General features: G+C 42.2%; 1 protein-coding gene across 1 annotated transcript in view; it reads right to left on the bottom strand.

The window, feature by feature from the left end:
• Positions 1-16,774, bottom strand: part of sema3fa (sema domain, immunoglobulin domain (Ig), short basic domain, secreted, (semaphorin) 3Fa) — a 42,324-nt gene that overhangs the window by 7,630 nt on the left and 17,920 nt on the right. The window contains exons 3-10 of the mRNA XM_026348553.1: positions 9,811-9,971; positions 9,666-9,728; positions 7,431-7,550; positions 5,986-6,075; positions 4,927-5,020; positions 3,827-3,946; positions 2,551-2,690; positions 1,150-1,264 (exon numbers count right to left, since the gene is read on the bottom strand). Coding sequence (XP_026204338.1) covers positions 1,150-1,264; positions 2,551-2,690; positions 3,827-3,946; positions 4,927-5,020; positions 5,986-6,075; positions 7,431-7,550; positions 9,666-9,728; positions 9,811-9,971 — 903 coding nt within the window. The remainder of the gene's footprint in view (positions 1-1,149; positions 1,265-2,550; positions 2,691-3,826; positions 3,947-4,926; positions 5,021-5,985; positions 6,076-7,430; positions 7,551-9,665; positions 9,729-9,810; positions 9,972-16,774) is intronic.

Below are 16,774 nucleotides of genomic sequence, written 5' to 3'. Positions count from 1 at the left end.
CGAGTTCTCATCTGCATTGAGGCAACAGCTGACCTGCTGTGCTGCACGACGTATAACAACACGGACAGAAGAGCACTCCTGTCAGTGACACTGAGCGCTCCTAATGCATGACGTGCACGTCTCCTCATCTGAGTAAGGGATGTTACTGCACATTCATAGTGTAGAATAGAAGAATAGTAAAAGTAAAAAGTGGTCAAAGACTTGCTGCTCATTCCACCAGTCATCACAATTTCAAGGATACTAAAAACCCCTCTCTAAACCCTTCAGGGCGATCCACAGGAAGGTTGGCCTTATCTTAGCTACTCATTACTTTGATTACTCTGTATGTGCCTTTTGAATCTCATGTTTCTTTTTTACATGAAAGTACTAATTCTCTGTAAAACACGTTGATGGCATTTGAAAGTAGAACGATCACTGTCTTATATGAACGACAGTGGCTCGTACATTTCATCCTGAAAAGGTAAAGTTAACGTTCAAAGGAATATACATGTCAAGATTAACACACATGAGTCAGTGATACCTTTATCTAAAGCTGCAGCTTCTCTAGGATTCTTCCTGGCATTGCTTTACTCTCTGTAAGCACAGTGTGCTGGGTGTGTCTCTACAGTACGGTAAGCTGTTGGCCCACACATTGCTGCAAAATCTGAGTATAATGAGGATTAACATCACGGTGAAAGAATGCAAAACTAATGTGAAGTGAAATCTACAAATGAGAAAGTTGTTGATACAGCATCTGTCAACAAGAAGTCCATCTGGAGGGCCTTGTTTTGCATTGTCGTGGTTACACGCTCATGCAAGAATTCAGACTTTTCATCTGCTAGGTCAGTTCACAGATGTATTTCTTATGTGCCTAATACAGTAGAAACACTAAGCAGATTCGGTACATGTTGCAATCTGTCTGATTGCATTACGTATTTCAAAAAGATGGCTGCAGTTCGTCTTTTCTAAGAAAGTAGAAGTGGAATTTTTGTCACAGTTTCAAAATGTTGCAACTTTTAGATCACACAGTAAATGCTGACTCGAGTGTCAAGACGCACGGTGAGGGTATGGACAGCGATATACAGAGATGAAGGCAAGCGTCAGAGATGCTCCAAAAAGGCTACGATTGGAGGGAGGATCTTAAAGACAGAAATAATAACTCAAACTCACTCAGTTCATCAAAGTGTGTCTCAATGCCGTCAGCTCCAGGCACCGAGCAGATGAGCCGGGCCTTCAGAAATGTGCTCCACTTGTTCACCAGACAGCAGTGTCCGCCGTCATCATTCTGTAAGACACAGACGCACAGTAGTCGTAAAGCCCATAGAGTCCATCCAACATCTGACTAACCTAGATCAACCGGCCAAACAAACTGCACTGGGACTGTTGTTGTTGGACCTGTGAAAGCAAAGTCCAGCTATGTGTTTCAGCTTGGCCCATCTGCATGGCGGGTCAGCCAATATCTACTACTGAGGTAAAGACTGAAGCCATGGGAAAATGATTCATGAGCTGAAATACACTTAAGTCCAAAGGATTTGCATGGGTGGTAGAAATACGCTGTGTCTACCTTTATCTCCTCTACTGTATCATAAAGGGAAGGATTTTTGGTCATGCTTTCATATCTTCCAGACACAGATATAAATATATAATTCGGCTTTTATTAGCCATGTTAGTGGCATGATACTAACAATGGCCAAGCCAGTTGGTTGATCCATGACTTTGGTCCGGACTGAAACGTCTTAACATTTATTGGTTGGATTACTGTGACATTTTGTGTTGACATTAATGGCTGATGTGAGTTTGGTCAACTTGACTTTTTGAAATTTGGTGTAGAGCATGAATCAGAGGAAGAATAAAAAGAAAAAAAAAAACAGGGAAAAACAAGCCCCATTATCAGTCCACAAAAGGGTTTGTTTGACATTCAAGACCCAACTATACCGGCTAAGCTAAGATGGTGAACATCGTAAACGTTATACCTGCTAAAGACCCACTTGCCATCACTGTCATTGTGAGTGTGTCAGCATGCTGATGTAACCATTTAGCTCGAGGCACTGCTGCACCTAAATACAGCTTCATCAAACCACTGGCAAGATTGAAGACTCTTAGACGCTTGTAAATTACATACTTTAAGGATGTATATTGCAAACACAAGAGCGTCTTGAGAGATACGTTCCATGTAGAGATGATTTGAAAGTTTGGGACACTGTGCCATTATTTGTCAGCCTCTGGTGAAAAACAAAGCCCCAGGCCACAGCACTACATCACTGAATAAACACAGCTCGGGCTTTGTATGGATCTCTATGCATGTACAGTATACAAATGTGGACTCAAGTAAACTGTGGTGGTCAAACATTTCATCAAGAGGAACAAACATAACAGAATACTTCCCAAACTTAGTTGTTGAGGCAAAGAGACTGGGTAATTGGGGCGTGTTCCTTTTATGCGCTCAGCAATTAGTGATCTTTCTGGGTCTCCTAACAACAGGTAACACACTATAACTAACCACAATGGACGCATATAAAGTTTTAATGGTGATGATCAACATGAGGTTTGCAGACTAGTGTGTTAACTCACCAAGCAAATCCGTCCTATCCTGGACTGGGTCATGGGACTCTGGCCCATTTCAGAGGCTTTCTCACGGAAGAAAAAATAAAGCTTGTCATCATTCTTCTCAGCGCTGTCTGGGATGAGGTGTGCATGGACGAATGTGGGATCTGTAGGAATGGAAGGAAGATGGAAAGAGCATTACTTGCCTTGCAACACATGTTGCTTTACACACAAGCTGCATTCACACTTAATGTGGGAAGTCTGAGGGCCAAGAGCTGTTCAGAGTCACAATTTATCAAGTCTGCACGAGGGTCTCCAGAGTCAGCAATAGGTAACATTTGAACCATAATTTCCAGCAATGTGTCTGTGACTACACTAAAGAAATGATCATATCCATCCAACCTCGTAAAAATATCACTATATACTGTATATGATGAGGCCTGCGAGTGGTCATGAGACTGAGAAATTCAATGTAGAAGTTTTTTTATAAGAATTACTGCCCTAAAATAAATACTAATCTCTCAGAAGAGAGAACAGCACTTTAAATATCCTACTGTAAACTAGGCCCTTTATTTCTTCCCAGTGACAAACCTCATTATGGCGTCAGGGTGTGCTCCCACTGGCTGACTTACTGGGTCACCACTGGACACCCCACACAAGGTGCCCCTCCCCACGGTGACAGCCCACGATTTCAGATGGAAACAAACCAAAAACCATGTCATAGGGGGAGGGAGATATATCTGAGAGATTCCACATGGCTGATTAGCAGGACTCAGGTGTCCTGATTCAGTGTTCCACTATCAGGGGACTGTTGTCAGGGCAACAGGGTCAGAGGAAAATCTGGGATCCGAGGGGGAGGGGGGGCAATGGGGGAGGCCGTGATTGATTTGGCAGCATCAATCTGAAAGCACCCGATGAGCATTTATAGCGCTATGACAATCGTGGTTTATTAGACAAAGGAGGCTACTCTGACTCATTATTGATATTCAGTATTTCCCCCCTGCTACTACACTGCTGACCTTGCTGTCAGGCTCTGCAGACATGCAATCAACAATTAGCAGAGTGCATTTTATGCTTTGACTCAAATGATCACTGAGTCACGTGAAGCAGACGAAAAGCATCAAGTATCTCATTCATAGGCTCTGGGTATGGGCAGTTTGCTGGGTAATGAGGAGGCTACATGTGGATGTTGATAAAGCAATGTTCCCAAGTAGCTGAGGAATAATAAATTAAAAAATGATCTGGAGAGAAGAGTAAAAGAAATTATGCTGGCTGCAGAACAAGCCGTGAGTTGCGACGTTACCGTTCAACCATCTGGAGTTGTACTGATCAGTCCTCATGGCTGTCTGCTTCCCCAGCGTACGGAAGATAGCAGAGTCTGTCCCCATAAAATCAATGTAGACTCCTGCATACAGCTCTCCATCTGTCAGTCACAGTGAAAGAAGGAATTGTGTTGCAGGTGTAAAATCGTGATGGATGGCAGCATTTTTAAGATTAAAACACGGAACATAGTATCTATCACACGGTTTTATAAAAATCTGAATGATATCACGTACGGCAGCTGCTGTAGTTTGACATTTAGCTTTACGCGATGACAAGACATGTCAAAACACACCATACTTCAGTTCAGCCGTGTCCAAAAAGCTGTCACGTTTGGATTACAAAGGGTGACCTCATAATTATATCATAATCATATTCATTAGTTCAACTTGTGCAATTTTAAAGCACAAGCCAATTTCATGTCAGCTGGGTTCATGTGGTAGAGATTAGGGGTCAATGAAATGATTATTTTGTAAGGTCTTAAACCTGAAACGCTGTAAAGAGCCTTGAGATGATTTCTGTTGTGATTTGGGACTGAACTGAATTTATTTAAATTGAATTGAATTGAATTGAATTGAACTGAACTGAACTGAACTGAACTGAACTGAACTGAATTGAATTGAATTTATTTAAATTGAACTGAATTGAATTGAATTGAATTGAATTAATTTGAATTGAATTGAATTGAATTAATTTGAATTGAAGATATCGTGTTTGACATGTGCTTAGATAGACACTTCCTGATCCTCACGTCACGTTCCTAAAGTGAGGAGGAGGTGAGTGAGACACAGCTAGTGAACTGTAAAAAGTATTTAAACCGAGGAAATTACAGCTTCCTCTGAGTTTCATATGTCCCTGTTACTTACGTCAGACAAACACATGAACAGGTTAAGAGGTCACTGAGCCACAATGTCTGACCACGTCTAAACCATCCCAGTGACATGACACATCTGTCTAAACTTTCACTGTGTTGATTTTCATAGACAGATAGTTTGAATCAATAGTCAATAGTGTTACAGTCGTCTTGAGGCACGACTGAGTTAAAAAGTTCTTTGGATGAAGTGGGAAAAAGCAGATACTTACTGATCAAAGCGGAGACGCTGTTAAGTTTGGGGTCATAAGGACATTTTCCTTTCCCAGAATCCACTTTTCCAGGTTCAAGTCGGAAAATGTATTCCTGTAATGGATATTAATATCATTAATAACTCCCTTTTGTAACTGATTCAATGTGTTTAAAGAGTGTGTGTGTGTGTATTATTTTAATGCAGCATGAATAAGGCATTTCAAGTACACTTTGTTGTTAAAGTTTTAATTGGTAGCAGTAGCATCAAGGTAATAAAGGGATCAGATGGGACACAACAGAGCAATGATGAGGTGTGAGCTGTGACCCTATGGGCGCTGAACAACAGATTCTCAGCGCACTGTTCTGCTGAGGGGAACAAAAAGCATACAAAGCCAGTTATCAGTGAGATGGGGAGGTGGAGGAAAATGCTGAGAGCAATCCAAACTCATCCAGCATGCTTCTGATGTTAGCGGCTCAAACCAGAATTCATTATTCCACAGTGCAAGAGGACATCTTGAACATCTGTGTCAACACTGGGTATGTGTCGACATGGAGTTTTGTCGAGTACTTCAAAGCTAGTAGATGAAGCCTGACAGGTGTGAAATATGTAAAGGAAAGCAGAACAGTGTCAAAGCTGTGTTTGTAACCCATTCTTTGAAATATTTAACAAGATAGATTAAAAAATAATATTTAAAAAAAAGGGTGGTCATGAAAAGTTTGCTGCAAGTTGTTGTGTGTCTGCATGGCGTTTATTACTGCTTCATTTCACCTGAGGAAGCACTCAATGTTAGTAAACTGAGTGCATATTACTGTCTGCGTGCAGGTTTTTTGGTTCTTTTATTACTGTCTACATGATACGACTCTTAGCGGGCATTAAAGGCTCAACTGGCATGAGAAAGGTACATTTTAGGAACACTCTTATGTGTTGAGTGTCACTGGAGCAAAGCATATTTTCCACACAATAATACAGTGAATTTTTCCATAGTAGAGTTGTTTGAGAGCCGCCTAAATAACTCAGATTTTAAGGACTTAAGTGGGCACCAAACAGATGGGCCTTTAGAAAACTCCCTTCAGCCCACCTTTGCCTCCAAAGGCTCTGATGTAGTGCTGTAGTCTGCTGCCCGACTTGTTCTCCCTCCAGATTGGGACGCTTGTAGGAGGTGGGAGCCCTAAAACAGAGACATGGCACAGTAGGCCATCTCGTTACCGACACTTGACAGGCCAGATCAAAGTGAAATTAACCTGATGATGACCCCGACATAAATAGGACAATGTGCAAAAAGAAGTACTGCAAACAAAAAGATGATGGTGAAGAATTCTAAAAACAAAAACTTGAAACTTGAAAGTTGTCAAAGTAGAGGTCAAAGAAGAGTGAGGAGAGTGGGTAACATCCATCTTTTAGTGACCATGTTGGATTAGATTTACTGTCATGCAAACATGGCTGCAAGATCCCATGCAAAAACCATGCAAATTTAAATTCATGTGTTGTGAATAAAAACATACAAATTGAAACAAGTGAATAGAAAAGTACTCACACTTTGAACTAGCATGACTTAAAAAGTTTTTCCTTTCAAAATTTAATGTAAAAAGGTTTTTAATGTAGATCTACAACAGATAGACTGAGATACACTCTGCAGAAAAGGAGGTCTGATATAGAATCAAAAAAGGCAGGAAGAGAAAAAGTCTGAGAGTTGACCGATGACTTAAAATGCGTGAAGCCCTCTTTGTACCAAGCGGAAGAATTTCGGAACAATTGGTTTCTGTTTACATGTACTCTTACCGAGGAAAATCTTTATAGTGTGAAGTAACATAGCTTTAGGGCCTTAGGGGAGAAGCTGAATGACAAAAAGCGGACTGACCTTTACATTGAAATCTGAACCCGTCATTTGAACAGTGAGACTAAACAGGCAAAGTAGTGAATGCAAGTGTGTGGACTACAGCTGGGCCGGCAGCTGCTGCAGCTCTGCGTGGCTGTTGTGCTGGAGCGAGGGAGGGATGGGAGAAGGGATGGAGGGAGGGGTGAGCTACAAGGTTGGTGATGGATGAGAGGCTCCATCAGTAATGATGGCCTTTCAGAGGCTCTCAGGCAGACAGAGAGACAGACCACAGGCTCTGCTGTGTATAAACAGGTGAGGGGGGAGGGAGGACTACGAGGAGGGAATACAGGGATATTTGCTATAGATATGTGCACCACTGTTATTCCCAGTGGTAAGAGAAGATTGGTGCTGCAATAATCTCTAAGTGGTGGCAGTTAGATACTTCACCAGCAGCAATTTTGTAATAATAATTGTGGCCATGAGTTTTTTTTTCTCCTTTGAAACCTCTGGACCGTGAAACTCCGTCAAATCGATGAAAACTAAGAAGCAGAAAATGATGGAAGGGAAGCTGAGCCCATGAAACTGAGGAGCAAGAGCTGAAGGAGACTCTCCGACCTTAGATTGAGTCACAGATATGATTCTTTAAGTAGTGCAGCAGAGTAAAGGTCAAAGTGTCCCCATGGCAGCCTGGCTGTGTCTTTGGTTACCTGTGACCTGCGTCCTCGGTCCACGTAGGTGCAGATGGGGTTGTACGCCCCTGTTCCACACACATACAGGTGGGTCCGGTTCCATGGCTCAATCAGACGAATGAAGTTTCCACATTCCCCCTGAGGGAGAGCAAACAAAACCCAACAGGATTAGAGAGTTAGGTTTAAAAAGAAATTTGGATCGTTAAAATCTAATGGAAAAAAAATGCTTACATAATACATAATACCCCACTGATGGTTAATAACCCCTCTGTACGGCTTAAAACCGTCACATCTATCATTTTCGCTGTTGGCTAGCTCGTGTTTGGCAGCTCTGTTCCCTGGCTCTGTGTGTTGGCCTGACTCAGGCTTCAGATCAGACCACACTGTCAGAGGGAAAATGTTTCCAAACACCATATAACTGTGTGGCTGAAACCAAGAAAAGCAGTGTGTTTGCTAGGGGATTGAAGGCAAACTCATTTCAATGTTCTGTCAGACCTGACAGCATTTTAGTCAGACCAAACAAGACTGCTGAGTGAAATCTTTGGTTTTTGTAAAAGAGAGGTTTTAAAATCCAATTAGGGCTTTTTAGAAGATGGCATAAAGACATTGAAGTGAAATCTCAGTGTTGATGTGGTTTAGTTGGTTTCCACTTATGTATTGTATTATTTATAATTATGCATGTAAGTGGAAGTATATTATACAAGTAAATCAGTAGGATTTTAGACGAGGATAACACTTTCATTCTGGAGTAGAGACAAAGAGGTGCTGCTGCTGAATACAGCTCTATACTTTCCAGGTCTGCCTTCCTGGTTTCAATCCACCCAAATCAAAACTCCAGCTACACAAAACGATCGTATCTGGTCAGTTTAGTCCGTCATGTCGGCTGCTGGTGACAGCTGGTGAAAAAGAAAGGATGTAACAAGCATTAAAAAAAGATTGTGTGCAGGATGGAGGGGCTGAGCCATTTTGGCAGATCTTAGTAACGCGACAGATGCGTGTGTGTGTGTTTACGCATGTGGGCCTACGTGTATTATTCAGCGCACAGTTGTGCTCCCCCCACAGAGAGCACAGTGGGGATGATTGCCTTTGACCTCCTGCCTGAACCGACATCCCCTCTGAATTGCTTCTGAATTGTCATCATCTCTCATTCCCTAAAGAGCGACCAGGACTCGCAGGATGCCTTGCAGTCTTATTTTAGTGAAATTTCAATTCTACCTCTCACACACTAACACACACACAAAGACTTAGACATGCACACATGAGCATACAGGAGCCAATACAAAGTAGTCATAGGAGGTCAGAGGCGCGTGGTTACCGAACACGCATAAATGAGCATTCCAGTTGGATAAACAGCAGCCTGCGCTCTCTACTAGCGAGGGGGGAGCTGGGTTATTAGCCAGAGCCTCATCACTCTATAGGTGCCCCAAAAATGGATATGATGAATGTGTGTGTGTTTGTGTGTGTCAGGAGGGGGAGGAGTGTGGGTGAGTAGGACGGTCAGATTGTGAACAAAATCCAAAGAGAGGGATCTGGTTTTTAGATGAATCTCAATAATGAGTTTCCACCTTTTCCTTGTGGGGGCTGCACTGGCAGTGAATTAAATTAACACTTCAGGCAAGCGTCTACCTTCCAGCGACTAATTATTTTTGTCCGCCTGTCTGGACGACAAAGGGTAAAATAATGATTGTGCCAAAACAACTGGGTTTTATTAAAAAGTAAGTATGAGATATGTACAGTAGGTTTGGGGAGTGCAGCGGGTTTTTAGCTCTCTGTGAAAATGACATTCTGAGTTCCTGCAAGAGCTTAATTGGTGGCAGCTGTGTGCAATCAGCAATCAGAGCTGCAGAGACAGTAAATAAGAGCTTCGCACGTCGGAGGGAGCTTCAAAATGTCCTCTGTTGACCCCCAGTGCCATGTCCAAATTTAAAGCGACGCCCCCCCCACACTGGAAGCACAGTTTTGATTCTGCAAGAGGGTATCACCACATCAAATGCTGTTTACACGATGTGCTGCAGGTCAACAAGGAAGTAGGTTTACAGCACAGTTTTAATCAGAGAGCAAATTAGGCGTGTGTTACTCCTACTCGGGGTTCATAAATTACTTGAAAGATTTGCAATCGGTGTGTGAACAACGTGATTAGTTCTACTATGATTAATCACAGTCGTTTTTTTTCTAACAAGTGCCTTAAAAGTTAGAACATCAAGCACATAAATATCTTATTAGAAATGTCCATCTCATCCCTTGAATACTTACATTGGTGTCTTTCCCTGACAAGACACATTCGGTCTTTCTCTGGGGGGCAACAGGCCAGTGGATCTGACAGGGAGACATGAACACGCTGGTTAGCTGTAAACTCATAAACTCATATACTCTAATATTTGCATCAGACATTTCTTACTATGAGAGGCTCCTTGTTGATGTCATGCAGATCCAGAGAGAGGATATAATCTTTGCTGCCCACATACATGCGGTCGTGGTCCTCGTCCATGCGAAGGATCCGATAGTCAGTTGAATTCAGCAAAAAGGAGAAGTGGTGAGCCGTGCCAGTGGACTTTAACTCTATAAAGAGGTAAAAATAATGTAAAATAAATGGTTTTGTTCAAGTTGTGCCTAGAGGACTGCCAGACAGAGGACCATACAATAACATTGGGAAATATAAACCGCAGGCGTAGCCACAGGAGACGTATGCAGGCTGTCCATTTTTGGCACAAAAATGCCTTTTCATTTGCCAAAGACCTTTCATTCTTTCTGTATTAGAGGTTATATTTTCTCCATTTGGATTATAAATCTAAACCACACGCACAATATGCTAATGTTCATAGACTGATGAACCAAATCTACCGTCAGACTCTCCTAAATTAATTTACAGAGGCTCTTTGTTCTTTTTTTATCCCCCTCAAAATTACAATTACATCTTGCTCTTATGGGGTTATGGAAAGGCTAAATCTGGTTAGGAGGAGCCTGACAAAGGCAAGAAGGCAAAGACTCAGACCTAAATTGCAAAAGACAAGCAACAGATCCGTCACTGGTGTGTGGCAACAGTTAGGAGCTAAGTAAACCTTTAAATGACCATTCATTTTGGCTTGTGCTTGTTTTTCTGATGGATCCATCTGCATTGGACTGCTACCGGCATCAGGAGCTGCAGTTGTACTGATTTACATGATGTCTGGTACAAAAGGCCAGATAGCAGATAATGTTCAGGACATGCCAGTCTGACCCTGGGTCTCAGTCTTCTTTTAATCAGTTCTGTCAAGCTATGACGGTGATTACAACCTTCACTATAATCTCTTTTTGTAAATTCTTTAATTCAATATCAGCAGAGAAGACACCAACCGCTCCAGACTTAGTATCACATTGTATCACGAATAACATTGCAGCCTTTTCGTCATCTCAACTATTTTGAAATAAAGCAGCTCAAATGGCTCACACACGGCTCAGGCAGATCACTGGGATGTGTGTGAGAGTTTGAATTACACTCAGGGTGTGAGGGGAGATAAGTGGAGATCTGGTGTACAAAAAGCAGCTTTTTCTCCTAGTCCTCCTATTACCTCCCGAGCTGTTAGAGAACCCGATAGGAGGTTTCTCTCTTCCTCTTGCTCTTTTTCAATCCATGCTTGGGAAAGTGCAGCTTGAGGAAGCTGAGCCTGCACTTGTGTTGTTGAATTCACAGGGAAAACTAGAGGACCAGATCGAGGACCTGTTTATGCTCCACTTCATCTGAACCACAACCCGCCTGTTCTTTTTAGCCAAGTGTAAAACTCAGTGATTATGATAAAGCTCCTGTGCTGTGACAGGATGAAACAGAACTTGTTACTTTACAAGAAATAAAAAAAAATAAATTTAAAAAAGCATCCTGATATTCTTCTCCTGCACAAAACAGGTTGAAATACTGACATGAATCCTCCACCAGAAAGCTCTTGAGCTTCTGGGGTGCTGAGCTCCTTGAGGAACTGTGAAATGCTGCTGTCACGGTGCAGCATCATGGGACGCAGTGCAGTGGATAAGGTAGTAAATAGGAATAGACATGGCTGTCACCCATGTAATTCTCATAAGGTGCTTCCATACGAATATGCTTTAATATTCCTTTCCACTTTGTGGGACTTGAATTTATAAGTGCCTAGGTGCTTATGAACATTCAGTAGAATCATATTGTGGTCATGTGACCATATAAATGTATAGTTTTAAAACACACATATTATTGAAGTTTGTGCTTTTGTCCTGCAATAACAGAAACATTTTCAAACTCTATATTTGGCTCTCCTTTAGTAGAAGAGGTTTTCATTGTAAGCAACAATCCACCATGCTGGTGCAAACACCTTCACAACAAACACGGAGCCTTCAGTCATTGTTGAAATTAAGTCAAAAGGGAGTAATGGGAGAAGGAGCACGAGCTTCTTGCGAGCGGCTGCAACCCCTTAAGGAATATTTACTGTAGTACTAGACCAATATTGCAGTTCGCATCAGTATCAGGATCTAAACACAACCCCACATGCACAAATAGAGAACAGTGCAGCTACACTCGTTATCCGCGCTGTCTCTTTTCCATCCTTGTCCCCTCGTCAACTGCACACTCAGGCAGCTAGCTGCTCTGGCGTAGTCCAGTGGTCGAGTGACACTGGAGCTTCAGGGACACCAGGTGTCACCAGCTGACATCTCACATTTATCACCTCTGCATGCTGATTCACACTCGCTGGTATCTGAATGGTATCTTGCTGCTGGTCACTGGCTGTCACAAGTCAGACTGCGGTTAGGTCACTGTGAAGTTCAGTGTGGTCAGAAAGACAGACGGATGAGACAGACTTGACAGAGAGATAACGTGACAGCCTGTAATCGTCGTTCACCCTATCTTCTGGTCTTTCTTTTGAAATCACTGGGGATCAATATCTATCACACTTGGAGCAGAACTAATTTTATCCTAAAACAAAGTAATGATCCTATTGATCTTATACACGTATATCATGAAAAACAGGACACGACAAGACACAAGAAGATTGACAACTCTTTAACAAGTCTGAAAGCTAAGAAACATGTGTTGTACTGTAAGGTCATTTTAGTCAGAGCAGATTGTTTTGCACTGTGTAAAATTACTTATTTACTAATAAAAAGAAAGTGAAATGAAAGAACCTTATGTTCTAAATTCTATTAAGATTAAATCCATGAAACAGTTATAGAAGAGCATAATGACTCTGTAATAGAATATTCTTATACTGTTAATGATAGACAACTGACTAATAATAGAAAATATGTCTCTCTTAACTCTATTTTACTGGTAATGGTAGGAGATCATAATGTGTGGGGCATAATGGGGGGGATTTTGAGTTACAAGTACAAATACTCGTATCAACCAGGACTGCTTTTCCTTTTACAAGAGCTCGTAACATCTACGACTGATTACCATGGGACTCATTCAGAAGCACATTCAAAGCCTGTATAAAGACTGTAAGCTGCCTCTGCTAAAATACAATGGCCTTATTAAACCTATACAGGCCATTAACTCTATTCATCTTGCCATTTTAATCTGTGAAAATGAAGTGGCAACCACTCAGAGCAAACATCTTTCAAGACGAGACATGCTAAAACATATTTTCTTTGAAATTGTGCCTGTGGTGATGAGATAAGGAGTAAAGGAAGATAACAGTCCACCTCAAAGAACACATACACTCTATTGCCAGCACATGATCTTCTTCTCAGAAACATTCCTGTGTGTTGCACCTCAGCCTAGACTAGTGTCTGAATTTACAACCAACTGGTAAATTCAGTAATGACAGGGCAAAAGTGTCTGTTTTTAAAGACCAGGGAATCTGGTGTCTCACAGTTTCCCAGCAATGCCTTTCTAACCACTACCAGACACAGGCAGACAGAGTTAAATTGCCCTTTTGTCTCTTATTCAACTTGATAAAGATGTTTTTTATTCGATAAAACGCAATTTGCTTCCACAGCTGTCACATATTGTGAATGACATATGTGGGTAAACTGAGCTTGCAGTCTATCCACCTGTTGTTGTGATCCCTCTGGACACAGTCCACAGCCCAGTCACTATTTGCTCTGTTCTGAGGCCAAAGTATGCAGCCCCTCGGCCAGGCTTTGTATCATGGTGTAGCTTTCCTGGGTCACCCTCAAAGGCACAATCTGAGATGATGGACACAGACATGGCTCCTAGACACAGCTACCACTTATACTCATGCTACTATCAGTCTTGGAAATCTCTCCTTCCTTGCAGTCAGTGTGTGCATATTTTAGTTGAAAAAGAAGGTGGTTGTGGTTTGGGGGGGGTTGAGGAAACAGGCGGCAGAAAATCCCACATACCTGCCCAGGCATTCCCAGCATGCTGTCTGAATTCCCAGATCTACTCACATTCACATTCTCATAAAGCAGAGGTGTGGTCCCACTTTGGTGCGGCATGTCTGCAGCCATGCATGCTTGAATGTGGATAAATATTGAGACAGTCTTCATCAGAAAAACAATCAGTGGCTATTTATTCAGAATTACTAACAGAATTGTTTCTAGGTGGCCAATGAAGAAGCAACATCACAAGAGTTTGCTGGCTGCAGTTTCAGTCAGTGGGAATTTCAGTTCACTAACTGTAAAAGCTGCAAATCAGCTGTTCATAGGGCACTGACGAAAATTACAAACCTATTAAATTATTTAGCCATGACACTTGATATAAATATCCACAAAGGATTGTAAGGATCCCAAGCGCATATTGAATTTCTGTGCACAGGATGGAGAGGTCACTGCAGGTATCAGACGGATGGATGCACTGCGATGCCTTATCAGCCCAAATTGTCACGGCTTTCTGTTTGCCTCCGTCCAGTGCCTCATAATCAACCTCTCACCACCCACTGGCTCCAGCACTATTGACTTATAAGACATGTCACTGGAGCTGATTGCTGCTTACCTGTGCCTGTCAAGGAGAAATAATTGGCACCAGATTACGTCTTATCTCTGAGCTTCCGGATGCTGTCACTCAGATGCTCTTCACGCTTGTCTTTTACTGATACACATTGACTGTGCGTATGTGTTTGTGTGTGTGTGTGTGCGCACATAGAAATAGAAGTCGAGCTTTCTGATCCTCACATCAAATCAGGGACACCTGTCTCCCACTGCACAAATCAAGAGCAGAGAATTGATTTAACTAGTGAGTTCACTTCCTGAGTGGAAAGGAAAGATTACAGCAAATCTATTTCTCCCGTTTCGGATGACAGGAAAGGTTAATTAAAGCACAAGTATAGGCAAGGTCTGTTAGTTTTTGTGGTCTGCAAATCCAACTTTCATTAAGTTCATGTTGTACTGTACACCTCAGAAGAGGATACAGAATAATTACATGAACAAGAAGTCTTTTGATTTTCTTTTCAGACATGAATTCAACTGTTTCATCTTTTTCACAACAAAGAAGCTACATTCACATTTTGCGTGTGGTTCTTGGCATATATTCTTGGAAAAGACAATGTAAATACCTATGCAGATTGACAACAAAAGCCTGGAGTGTCTGATATGAATCGTGCCCTCAACACACTTTCACAGACAGCTGCCCTCAATAGCCCTGCAGGGCCACAGGTGAAAGGTTAAAGGGCACAAAGGGTCTGAGGTGAAAGCTCATCCTGGCCCCCTTACACACTTCGGCATAATCAGGATTATCTCTGGGGGGGTCAGGTATGGTAGGTCCAAACTGGGTCAGGCGGGAGCAGGGTGGTCATAATGATACTGGGTTGGGTTAAAGTGAGTAGGAGGACAGGCAGAGATCCGAAGACACATCCTAATAAATCATTTTCTGTTTCCTTTGCACAAAGTGACAGAATCTGTTTTTCCAGTTTTGCTAAGTTGTACTTTCTTGAATGATTAAGCTGCACAAAATTTATACTGTTTCTTCAAACGTACATTTATGTTTCACAAAAAAAATGAGTAATCCCTTTTCTTGCTGTGCAGTTTCACTATAAGCCTTCCCTTCCAGGAAATCAGTGCGCTGTTCTGCCTAGATCTCTGCTCCAACACTAATCTTGGGATTTTAGAAAACATGAAAAACACTGGTTGGTTCCTTGCTTAGTTTACAAAATACTCTTTCCCAAGGCACTGTCTGGGGCCATGGCTGACCGTTGCATGCACAAATGTTTATGTGTGGGATGGGGTTGTGCAGATGCTGCAAGCCGCTGTAATGATGATGAAGTTGTGTTTGTTGTTGTAGCTGTGGAGCCGCTTGCAGCAAGCCTGTTAGGGTGGTGGCAGTGGTCAGTGGTGACAACACACATTTGAGGGATTATGGAAAGGGTCTGAATAATGAGACAGAGTTGGTGTGAATGAGTGAAAAATTCTCCTTTCCCTTGCTGACCTCTGACCTGGCACTTAGAACAAATACTCTCCCTCTCTGTCAGCTGCACCAACAAACGCCCAGATGCACAATGCTCTCTCAGAAGAATGTCTTCATTCCCATTTCTAGTTTTTCCTAATCCTCTATTTGATTGTGGTTGTTGAAATTTGCATCATCCCTGAGTAAAGTTGTCAGTTACTAAGTTCTCTCACTGCTGATTTTAACTAGAACTGAACAAGCACAATTATAAGAGTGCCCTCCTGTTTCTTTGTGTATCAAGGTCATGGCCAGTGTGTTAGCTAGCTGGGGGCAATAAGTGGGGGTAATTAGGACGTAAATTTAGAGAGACCATTAGCACCAAGTGTTGACTCAGGGTCCACTGGGGACAACTGCCACCCCTACCCTCTCTGGGTGTTCCACTTTCCAGTCCTACCCTCTGGTCATTTTTCACCCACAATAGCAAATGGTGTGGTGGAAGAGTGAGAATGGAGGGAGGGTTCCCGTGGGTAGAGGAGCCTGACAGCGACCTTAAGAAGTTCCATTTATCAAATTAGGCAGGAGAGAGCCATGGAAACTCTGAGTCAAACTCAGAGAGCTCATCTACAGCCAACACAGGAGCTGAGATCCCTTCTGCTCCTGCTGCTGCTGCTGCTGCTGCTGCTGATTGTGCGCTTAAATACACAAGAAACATTGGTTAAGATCTCAGCTGCCAGCTTAGGTAAAGAATGGAAAGAGAGAAATACATCAAAAGTTGTGTTTACCTTATTAAAAAAGAGTGTCGAGTGCTAACAAATACAGATTGACAGCACATATGTGAATCCAAGAGACTGTGTAACATTTTCACGTATGGGTCTAATGAGCAAATAAGCAACGCTCTACATTATATGTTACACAAGACTCCTTCTCTGGGTTTATATGAGCTTATGTCCCTGTTTTTGATGCATCTACTAACAGAGTTGAACTGATTGTTTGTCATTCCTGTAATAGATATAGTGGCATGTGCACGCTGGAAGATGCAGTTCAGAAAGTGAAAAATAAATAATTGAGGGGAGTTGGT

This window comes from Anabas testudineus, chromosome 5 (assembly GCF_900324465.2).
Source record: "Anabas testudineus chromosome 5, fAnaTes1.2, whole genome shotgun sequence".
Taxonomy (NCBI): domain Eukaryota; kingdom Metazoa; phylum Chordata; class Actinopteri; order Anabantiformes; family Anabantidae; genus Anabas; species Anabas testudineus.
This window is presented reverse-complemented; position numbering and strand designations above follow the sequence as displayed.